General features: G+C 41.9%; 1 protein-coding gene across 3 annotated transcripts; it reads left to right on the top strand.

Moving 5' to 3' along the window:
• The first annotated feature begins 775 nt into the window (after nt 1-775).
• Nucleotides 776-11,351, top strand: LOC119019805 (ectonucleoside triphosphate diphosphohydrolase 2-like). 3 transcript variants are annotated; one of them, XM_037098692.1, is made up of 11 exons: nt 2,238-2,436; nt 2,545-2,683; nt 2,824-2,941; nt 3,702-3,852; nt 3,994-4,153; nt 5,477-5,704; nt 7,650-7,922; nt 9,593-9,712; nt 9,904-10,038; nt 10,198-10,985; nt 11,146-11,351. In XM_037098692.1, exons 2-10 carry the CDS (start codon nt 2,582-2,584, stop codon nt 10,402-10,404), a joined length of 1,494 nt encoding a protein of 497 aa, XP_036954587.1. In that variant the 5' UTR covers nt 2,238-2,436; nt 2,545-2,581; the 3' UTR covers nt 10,405-10,985; nt 11,146-11,351. The 3 variants fall into 3 exon arrangements, with proteins under 3 accessions (XP_036954586.1, XP_036954587.1, XP_036954588.1); XM_037098691.1 differs by lacking the exons at nt 2,238-2,436; nt 2,545-2,683 and adding an exon at nt 776-1,095; XM_037098693.1 differs by lacking the exon at nt 2,545-2,683 and having other exon boundaries at nt 2,243-2,436.
• Nucleotides 11,352-11,468: the final 117 nt, after the last annotated feature.

The raw sequence follows: 11,468 nt of genomic DNA on the forward strand, positions 1-11,468 counted from the left end.
TTTGAAATGGGGGTGTTATTGTTTATCAGCATTAACAATAAATTCTTCACAAGTTCATTGAGTTATTCACAGAGTTCCATTTTGCCGGTAGCCTACTGTTAAAATGAAACAACGCGCAGTCATTAGTCATTATGACAGGACAAAAATGTTTTTGAGGATCATAATAACAAAACTGTCTTGAAAGAAATCAATTCTATCAACTGGAGCCAATATCATTTTTCCTAAATAAATGCTGAAAATATGGTAAGCTAGCACAGCTGTATTTAAGCTAGCTAGCTGCTAATAAATGCTATTCATAGCTATATTCTCCTTAGATGTAGGCCATATGATATTTTCAATGATCATTAAGCATATTAATAACATTACACAACATGTTTCTAAATAATCCAAGACACTTTAATGTACATTACAGAGGCCAATGGCAGAGAAAAGAAAGGAAACAAGGAAAGACAGCAGAAGAGAAGTGGCGGAAGATGCATGAGGTTACAGTGGAGGGCGGTGAAAGGTGCAACTTACTGCTCTTTTCAAATCCATCCGTGCTTTTCATACCAGAATGTAAGTTAAGGTAAACAGGGTTTCTCTCGGGACTTGCTGTGTTTGAAATGAGGTCATCAATTCTCAGTTCTATAAAATAAGATGTTCCTTTATTGACCCCCCCATGGGAGGATTGTATTGTTGAAAAGGAGATGATGTTTATAGAAATGAATACACTTTAGCACTTTAGTCCGGGCATATTTACAGAGTCACACTTTTCCGAAACTCACCTGCCCGACTGACTTCACTTCGGCTGGGTGAGTGACGGACTGCGGGCGCTGCACGCAGATGCATGCAGCGGTGAGAGGAAGTGTGTGCTCAGACAAAGCCCACTGCCGCCAGCTGGTTGACATACACCCATCATCAGCCGGCGGGGTCTGTACTGTCTGTGCTGAACAGTTAAGGAGCTCTGAGCTGTCCGAGCGCACAGGACCAGGATCCAGCATGGCTCTCCGGTGCGCCCACACCATCCCCGCGGTCGTGCTGCTGATACTGGCGGTAGTCGGGCTTCTGCTGCTGGTCCTTCCAACTAAAGTCACCGAGATGCCACCTGAGCACATGGTAATACCGCTCATTTTATGCATCATCTCGTAGGCTAGGTGGGGCATCACATCCGTTGTCTCCAACAATTGAATGCTACAAATATTTATTTATATATATTTTCTTTTTTACAAGAAATATTTTCAAATGTGCTGGTATATTTTTCATTTCGCATTTGCATTTTGCATTTGAAGGAAAATGATAGGGCATTGTTATGTTTCTCATTAGTTGCAGGGTAGTCTCACTTTTTCTGTGGGATGGGCTTTTATTTTTATTCTAATCCTAAATTCATATTTTAGGTCAGCCTTTGCAATATATGTTATAGTTACATAAATAGTCAGAGATTAACTTTCTTTATGTACCGTGGTTCACAGAGATATGCCATATGCAGAGTTCTGTCTCTGTAGCAGGGTTTTATTGTTCATTTATATGGCCAAGACGTGATCTTTTCCTCAACCTAACCAAGTGTATGCACTGCATTTTGACTTGAGAAAACTTTAACCCAAAAAAACCTGAAGAAATGCGTTAGCTAACATTTATTCTGGTGATGGGTTGTTTTATTATAACATTTTTCAAGGATGGTGTTTCACTTTTTTCACGGTTTTGATAGAAATATTAATAACCTGGGGGAGAGCCTTTGAAACATGGTTCAGCCCAACTCCGCGCCCCAACAGTGTTTGTGTGGTCCCCAAATTATGTGTTAAAACACTGTCGATTATATGTGTTCCCTTACATTTTAAATGTCTCTATGCACAGATGTATTAAAATATAGCAAATTAACAAGTAGCTTGTTAATATTCACACTAAGCATCTCAGTTTTTGCCATTACAAAAAGAATCAGTCATCTGTTGTTTCATCACAGACACAGAGATGCCCCGTACAGGAAGTAGTCATAGCCTGAGCCTTATATGTCCTGATCTAAACTTGCTCAGCCATAAGTGTGCGTGTCAGCTAAATGCTTGAAATGAGACATGCAGCTCCACCACACTGGCATCATGCACAAAGGCAAACCTCAAAGGTTAAAAGGTTTTCGCAGGAGGGAGTGATGCAGAGCACATATTGAATAGTCACAAGAATGACACAGACAGAGAATGCGAGATGAAAGAAGCAATCTGTGTTCTCTCTGAAAACACATCATGTACTGCCTTTTTTGTTGATGTCACAGACAGTTTGAACATTTTAAAAGGGGACATGAATCGATCTCAGTCTGCTGTACACCGCCTCTGCCTGCAGACTAACGCTTGAATGGAACCTGATGCTTTGAAGTCGCCATTGTGAAAGGGCACAGAGAGAGAGACAAAGTCAACACGGCGGGATGAATAAGATACATAATGACACAGCCCAAGTTGTTCGAGAGAATCAGTAAATGTTCACCTTTACGTTTCATGAGAGGACATTTCAATAGATACAGAAGTTGCAAAACTCTGTGTTTTAATGTCAGTGCTTAACCACATCCTGTCAATACCACAGTCATGTGTAAACAGAGCAAGACCTCAGGACAAGACTGATGAACAGAGTGGTTACAACTTCCTTAGTGAATGAAACATTCACTGACACTAACATTCCACAACGGACTACAGGAGCAGTCAGCGAACCTGTGTTATCAGAGGTGCTCTGAAGTATTTCATATGTCATAATCGTGAAGCATGTAGTGGCATAGCCTGATAGCACATAAACATGGGGAACATCTGTGGTGGGTGTATTCTGGCAACGTATTGTATGTTTCTGAAATGTAACACTCTGTTTCAGTATGGAATTGTCCTAGATGCCGGCTCATCCCACACCTCCATGTACATCTACAAATGGCCGGCTGACAAGCAAAATGGCACTGGTATCGTTACCCAGCACAGCGAGTGCGATGTGAAAGGTGAGCTCTAGCCATGAAGCACAGTGCAGGTCAAGCTGCACTGCTCGTCAGTGTTTACAAATGTAACAATTAAAAAAAAAAAAAGTGGCATAAAAATATGCCAGATTTTGTTTTTATCAAGAAGTATTCTTGTGATTCCCTGTGAAATTAAAAGAAATGTTGAAAACATTGTAACTCACAATGTAAAAAAAAGAGCGAGGGAGAGTACTTGGGTCTGTCCCCAGTATCTGGATCCACACCTGAAGTGAACTGGGTCTACTCTGGGCTGAGAAACACCCACCATCCATGTTGGTAGAAATCTGTTCAGTAGTTTTTGTGTAATCCTGCTGACAAACCCCTAAAAAAAAACTAAACCTCCTTGGCGGAGGTAAAAATGTGAAGCTAGAGACTCCAAAGGGAAGTGAAAAAATATATTTTTTTGTTATTTGCCCGAACCAACCCCTTAACCTCAGACTGTCCCGGTGGTGAAGGCACTTTTCACTTCCACAATGTCATCTTTTAGGAACTTATGTGATGACTCTAGTCATTGTGTGGAATCAATGTCAAAACACTTTGCCTTGTGCAAGACTTCCTAAGTGCTCTACTTCCTTACCACTGCCAGTCATTCCTCTTTCAGCCTCCATTTGTTTTCTGAGTTTCCTTAGAAACACCAATTGGAGCCTCTCTCTCAGTGTCAGACTTTCTCCAAGACAAGAAGTCCTGTTTTCAGAGGGTCAGACTGAGTTCTTTGTAAGCAGAACTAATTTCTCTCTCCTTCCAGGTGGAGGGATATCCAGCTATGCAGGTGTTCCTGGTGGTGCAGCAAAAAGTCTGGAGGCTTGTCTGGAACAAGCTGTGAAGGAAATCCCCAAATTCAGGCATCACCAAACTCCACTCTATCTGGGAGCCACTGCAGGAATGAGGCTCCTGAAGTCAGTCCAAGTTCCCATTAAGACAGGATATAACACTATTATTACTGCACATGTTCTGATCAGTTAAACATGGATGCCTTATAATGGATCGTGGAAGGATTTAATATTGCTTCATTCTTAACTGTTATTTCTCTTTTATAGCATGGTCAATGCCACAGAGTCCCAGCGGGTCCTAAAGGAAGTGAAAAAGAAAATGCAGTCTTATCCTTTCAAATTCAAAGAGGCAACCATCCTGAGTGGACAGGAGGAGGGGGCGTATGGCTGGGTCACAGTCAACTACTTACTTGAAAACTTTGTCAAGGTGACCTCCGACTTATCGGCTTCGAAACACTGTCCTTACTGTTCAACACATACAGAGCCAGAGAGGAAAGAATCCACCCGGAGCTTTAACTATGTTATATAAAAACACCTATGGGTTATAATTGATATTTTCTAGTTTGAGCACCATCTGTCAGAGTCAAGACAGACTGAAAGATGCAGCAAGTAAATACAAAACTAAAATACAAAACATAAAGTAGTCAAAGTATGGTAGCAAGGGTATTCTGATAAGAGGAGCAAAGCTTCTAAGATTTTTGCTTTTCAGGAGGTTAGGAACAGGACAGGTGTGTTCACTGACATGTTTACATGCATCAGTCTGTGATACACATCCAGATGAAATCGTTATATGGAACATAGAGAACTGTATGTGTGGGTGATTCGATGGACTTGTGTTGTCCAATCATGCCTGAAGGCCACAGTGAGTGTAGACACCATAGCTGCTGTCAATTGATATGTTAGTGTCTGAGTGTCAGTATATTTAGGAATATATTTCTCAGAATTATTATGTATCCTAAATGCTCTGATATGAAATCTATATGTTACAATTTCAGATAAGTGAAAACATCAGACTGATTACTGGATGTTCTTCCATAATTGTGTAGTGTTGGGACCTGACTAATTTCTTCAGTTCTTATTTGTGCCAGTTCACAACAAAAGCCATGCCATGACACTTCCCACGTTGAACAGGTTAAGGCCGTAGTCTTTAATTCATTTAATTACAGAGGTCCAACATTTCCCCCATCAGCAAGCACGTCATGTCTTGCTCATCCTCAAACCAGCTTACTGTCATATCACCACTAATCAGTGGACTGATGTTATTCAGTAGATTGAGATAATTATATTGGATACATTTAGCTCTAAAAAAATGCTTGTATGTACAATGTACAATGTACAGTGAAGGTGTACATCTAGTGTGATTTCTGTTTGGTGTCGGTTTGCATTTACATACCACGTACCATTACATGAACGCACACTTAGGGGCTCAGGACCATAAGTGTGGGTTCCTAAGTGTGAGGAGCATAGTCGCATGCTGAGATGCAAATGAGCATGGTAAACATACAGTAGTAAGACTAGCTGAACCATCAGCAGGTGATGAAGATTTGACAGTCTGGGAAACGGTCATTCCTGCACCAAACTTTGGAGTATCTCAGCATAGCGTGCATGTAGAGATGCTCGCAGGGGCTTTGAAAGCCAAAGTGTCTTTGTCTGGATGTTTTCCTCTGGGTTTACACAGTGTTGGAATGTTTCTATTGTCATACCTTAATTCAGATTTTTATGTCTCCACATGTCCTTTCTTGCCACTCAGTATGGTTTTGTCGGGCGCTGGCTGAAACCAGGCAGAGACACAATTGGAGCTTTGGATTTAGGCGGAGCTTCCACTCAGATTACTTTTGAGACCTCTGAAAAGGTGGAGGACAAGGATAATGTGATGGAGCTGAAGCTTTATGGACAAACCTACAGACTCTACACCCAGAGCTTCCTGTGCTACGGCCAAGACCAGTTCTTGAGAAAGCTGCTGGCTTATCTTATCACGGTACAGTTTCATATCACAAGATGTTCATGATTTACAGTTACTGTATCTTTCCTCTTGACCACTGAAGAGGTCAGAGGCCAAGATCAGCTAAATGGCGGCACTCAGTCTCTCTCTCGCTGCAGCACACTTGTTTGTTTGAGTCCTGGGTTTGTTTGAATCCTGCCCTGGGTGAAGGGTGTTTTACATCAATTACACCATCCTGCTGCACCAGTCTTGCTTAAAGGGTAACTCCACCAATTTTACAACATTGAACTGTGTTTACAGGTCTTGGAAATTAAAAAAGAAGTATATAAAAGTGGAATGAAGCCTTGCTATAACCAATGACAGTGCATGCAGATGTGGTGACCAGTAGCTCCTTTACCTCTCACTACATTTTTGATATATTATTCTATTTATTCACTTCTGTGCCTCCCCCTACTACTAAAACAGGGCTCTATCCAGACCTTCTCTCTATGAGAAACACTCAAAATTCGAATAAGTAAAATGCTGGCATCAAGGAGGCAAAGAGGATAGATCAGATCAGCAGAGATGTAACACCAACATCACTAAAGATATGTCAGGAGATTCAAAATGTCACAGGCCACAAAAGCAGGAGCACCCCCGTCATGTGTGAGGCCACACTGCCGGATGAGCTGAACACATTGTAGTCTCTGCTGTGTCTAGTCTTAAAGGAGAACTTCGGTCGATTTAAACATGCAGCTTCATTGCTCAAGCTACCCTTGACTTGCCAGTACTGAAGACGGGAACACATTTGGTCCTGTGTACTGTGGTGGTACTGTGTTTTAAGCATCTTAACATGCTCCAAATCTCACCCCACTAGTCGAAAACTAGTTGATCCGCCGAGCGTGTGCTTACTCCCTCCGTCTCTGCCAGTGAGGGAGTAAGCGCACGCTCGATGGATTGACTAGTTTGGTCTAGCTACCAGAAGACACAGATGTCAACAAACCGGTATGTGGCTACTTGCACACACTGTTTTAACTACTTTTTTATTCATTTTGAGTCATACACGCTACAGTGCTGTGTTGTAAGGTGTCTGATGATGTTGCATAACTTTTGGGGTGAGATTTGGAGCATGTTAAGAAGCTTAAAACACAGTGTAAATTTCTGACCCCATGCTGTTAGCTGTTAATGCCAACCCTGTAATGGTTGGACCAAATGTGTTCACGTCTTTAAGGCCTCCACACACCGCCCAGTCTCAAACCAACAGCCAACTGCCTTTATCCGACCACTCTGTTGCCTCTCGTCTGACCTGTTCGTCAGAAAAGTTGCATTGAAACACATCGCTTTGACATGCTGCCTGCTTTCTTTACTTTCGATCAAAACGAAACAACTTTTTCAGACAAAAACAGCTGCATACTAAACATGCAGCGAGGCATTACCAAACGAGCACACTTCCAACGCAACTGAACACACCAAACATATTTGTTGTCAACCTTGTCCGAATCTCCCCAAGCGCTTCAGACGTCCAGCGGCTGTGCCGGTGTGTTCCTGCCTTTAATGACGACCACCCTGTGGCTCTCACCCACGATCCTAATGAAGTGCTTTGACAAACTGGTTTTCCAGCACAACAAATACAAAAAAACATCCCTGCCAGTCTGGATCTTCATCAGTATGCTTTCAGAACCAGCCAACAGTTTCATTTTTAAACCTTACAATAAATTTACCTTGTAACCTTTTTTATTTGTTTGGATCCATTGGAATCTGATGAATAACTTCCAATTGATTTCACGCATTGGCTGTTTTGTATTATGGGTAATACTTTTTTTCACATACGCAGTGATAGTCCCCAGCTGTGACCACACTTTAATGTGGAAAATTGGTGGAGTTACCCTTTATGTTGTTTAACATTTGGACTGTATTATTTGGAGTTTACTCAGACACACACACACACACACACACACACACACACATATATATTTACTTTTATCTTTTTGTCCTCTTTCAGGTTCAAGGTGTGAAGACTCAAGTGTTCCATCCCTGCTATCCACAAGATTTCAATACATCTATCAAACTAGGGGAGGATGTTTTTGACTCTCCATGCACTAAGCGCCACAGACCAGCCAAATTTAACTCCCAGATGTCTGTATCAGTGGTGGGCACAGGAGATTACCATGAGTGCCTGGGCAACGTGACAAAGATGTTCTCCTTTGACAACTGCAGTTTCTCCAGGTGCTCCTTTGATGGAGTCTTCCAGCCCAGCGTGAGAGGAAACTTCATGGTGAGGGAGCCACGTAGTCAGATACCATCACAACTTATAGCTGAGGGGGCAAGTTCCAGATAAAACACTGAAAAGTTTTTAACTCATAGACTAAAAAATTTAACATTTTTGTAGGGCTGCAAGTTATTGTAACAAAAACAGCATCGCAGTCTATTGGTTTTCTGCAATATATATTACAATATGAAAAAATATAGGAACTTTCACCAGCCAACTTGAGTAGGCTTTATTAGGCTTCAGTACGATTGGTCTACTCTGCTAAAGGAAAACTGATATGCATCACTGGCTATTGTTCTAGAGTCTGTCCTCCATACTAGGGTGGTCATAAATATCTCACCAACTATTCCATGAATTCCATGAAATTTGGTGGACAGTCGCTGTTGCTTCAACATGCATTTAAATAGCGTAAACACCCCAGCAGGAGCTCCCAATCCAATTGAACATATGTGGGATATGCTGGAACAAGTCTGAGCCACATAGGCCCCCCCAGCAACCCAAAGAACTCAAATGATCTGCCACCAACGTCCTGGTGCCAGGCACCTCTCTCCTGTTTCCATGCCTCCACAGCAGGGCCACCATGGATTGGATTTGTTCTGGGATGTTCCAGATGCTCAGTCAGACTGGAATCGCGGGAATTCTTGAGCTCTTTGTCATATTCCTCCGGCCATCCCTGAGCAGTTTTGATGGTGTGGCTGGGCACATTGTTCTGCTGTGGGGTCACTGCAATCTGGGAGCACCAGCGCCTTAAGGGCTGTGCATGGTTGGCGGTGGTGTTTGGGTGGGTGGTGCATGTCTAGTCACATCCACATGACTGCAATCACTCAAGGTTTCCCAGCAGAATATGTATATGTATATGTATGTGTATATGCACCACTGTACTCTTCTGTAAATAGCCACAGAAAGGCATAAGGATGTCATCAAAGTAAAGTCATTTACTTCCTGTGTCTATTACCATTGACGGAACTGTGGTTTTGCCAACTCATACATGAAGGAACTATAATAATCATTCTCATTCTCACCAAATATTGCACTAATGTCTCCTGTAGATTCCTCCTGTACAGAATCAGAAAGATCCAGTGTTTACTATGTAGGGAGATGTCCAACATGTGATCCAGTCACTTGTCAATTCCTTTCTCTCTGGAGCACCTAATCATAGTGCTGCTGCCCATCTGTGTCTGGTGTTTAAATTTGTCCAAGTTCTCCCACATCTCTCCTCTCGCCCAGTCACTACAATTACTGCCTTTTGCAGCATACACACACCTTAAGACCCTAGTGCTGGTCTACAGGACGGTGAAGTGAAGGTGCTTGCACAGAGCTCCAGAACAAGGTTTAGCTTTTTATTTTGGAGAGTTGCACTGCCAGGTGCTGAAGACATCTAGCTCTCACTCCTTCTGAGTTAGAAGACACTAAGACCTTTATGTCCCTTTGAACAAAAGCCGAATGAATGTAATGTCTTAAAAAATGAATGGAATGCAGTTATATGTCCAAATGTTTCATCATAAATAGTATTTTGTATCCCAACCACTTTTTGCTGTCAGTTGTTTGTATATTAAGGTGCTGCTCAGCTTTTAGTTCTATGTTTTCAAAGAAGATCTTAGTCTGAAATCTAATTGTACCGAGCCCAGGATGAGTGTGTGGCTCTGGATTAACCCAGTATATCTTCCTCTCCACAGGCCTTCTCTGCCTTCTTCTTCACTCACAGCTATCTCAAAGGCCTCACCAACATCCCCATCTCTTGCCTCGGTCAACTGGAGGAGGCAATCCAACTTGTCTGCAACATGACCATCTCTGAGGTACTTCTGACACACAGCTCTCTGAGCCTGGACCTCATGATTACTAATTCTCAAACATGTCCATTTCTCAAGCCACCAAATTGTCTTGAAGACCTAGTAGACTAGATTTGTACAGTGATGTATGAGAGGGATTTAAAAAAGAAGACTTTAACAACAAATCTTGGTAAAACTTGGTATATTTCCACTCACAGATGACTGAAAAGACAAAGCAGCCAGCGAAATTCATGAAGAATGTCTGCGCTGTCTCCAATTTTGTCCAAGTCCTGTTATTGCAGGGCTACAGATTCGATGAACACTCCCTTCCCACCATCACTTTTCAGAAAAAGGTCAGTAGCAAAGGAAACAACATTTATGTTTGTCATTTGCAGGAATTTCAGTTTGTGTATCCAAACTATTGACACCTAACACTGTCTGCGGAGCTGAAATCAGGAAGCGTGTCCACAGTGTGTTGTGTTGTTTCAGTGCCTCCCATGTTTTTTTTACAGGCAGGAGGAGCCTCTGTAGGCTGGGCTTTGGGGTGCATGCTAAGTCTGAGTAGTATGGTACCAGAAGAAAGACCTGGACTGATGAAGGCTCTGCCCTCAGGGCCCTGGGCTGGCATTCTCTTCCTCTTCATCACCCTCCTCCTCATTGCACTGGGATACATACTGATGATCTACAGAAACGCACGCGCTAAAGAAGACATGGTGTAAGAGCAAGGGTGACACAGCTCTCAGTCCAGTTCATAGTACTCTTTTTTTTTTTCAATTACAATCTCTTTTTTTAAAAAAAGCTAGAACATTTAGATTTTTTTTCTATTGTGTGTGTCCATGTAAAAGAATTCAGCAAAGCAGTGAAATATGTCATGCACAACTTTCTTGACAAAAACACAAACTTCCTGTTTGTATGTGAAGACTCACATCGATGTGACAATTAAACTACTGAATAAACCATGTTTTTTGTAAACATTTCTGAGGGTTGGGGTTGGTCAGAGTAGCCTGTCTGTTGAGGCATTTTGCTTCAACAGATGTTTTAGGTAGAGTTGCAATGATAAATACGATTGTTTTGTTGGTTAATCAGTTTGTACGATTTACGTAGAATAAAATGTGAAAACATTGTCTGATTCCAGCTCCTTGTATGTGAATATAGTCTGGTTCTTTACTCCTCTATGACATTAAACTGATGCGAATTTGGGCTTTGGACAAAATAAAGGTTTTTGCTGACATCATCCTGGGCTTTAGGAGGCAACATTTGTCACCATTTTCTGATATATTTCAAACAAACAATTTATCAGGTCGCCCTGCGATGGACTGGCGACCTGTCCAGGGTGTCCCCTGCCTTCGCCCTAAGTCAGCTGGGATAGGCTCCAGCCCCCCCGCGACCCTGCAGAGGATTAAGCGGCGTACATATAATATGTACAGATGATGGATGGATGGATGGATGGAATTTATCAGGTCATCGAGAAAATAATTAACAGATTAGTCAAAATGTAGGATAAATGGTTGCAGCCCTTGTTGTACTCACACTTCATCCATTTTTATCGGCTGAATAAATCTGTGACAGCTCAGAATTGTATGGCTTGATACGACAATATGTTTTACAGATTTACTGTTTTTTCAGTGGCAAAACTATTTGGTCATCAATAAAAGTCAGAACACTCCCCTGTGTGCTTAAAGTCATTCAAAGCCAATTAACAATGATTATAATTTTCTGTGGATTGCCGTTTGTGGTCGTGATCATTTATAAGTGCATTTACGGCTATGACTTGCAAACAGAA

Source organism: Acanthopagrus latus, chromosome 5 (genome assembly GCF_904848185.1).
Source record: "Acanthopagrus latus isolate v.2019 chromosome 5, fAcaLat1.1, whole genome shotgun sequence".
Classification (NCBI taxonomy): domain Eukaryota; kingdom Metazoa; phylum Chordata; class Actinopteri; order Spariformes; family Sparidae; genus Acanthopagrus; species Acanthopagrus latus.

Bases quoted from the DNA above. Each gene is read 5' to 3' on its own strand.
- LOC119019805 (XM_037098691.1), top strand. From the start codon at position 823: ATGCATGCAGCGGTGAGAGGAAGTGTGTGCTCAGACAAAGCCCACTGC. The intron at 4,154-5,476 runs GTGACCTCCGAC...CTTGCCACTCAG, and splicing joins TACTTGAAAACTTTGTCAAG to TATGGTTTTGTCGGGCGCTG. The intron at 7,923-9,592 runs GTGAGGGAGCCA...TCCTCTCCACAG, and splicing joins GCGTGAGAGGAAACTTCATG to GCCTTCTCTGCCTTCTTCTT.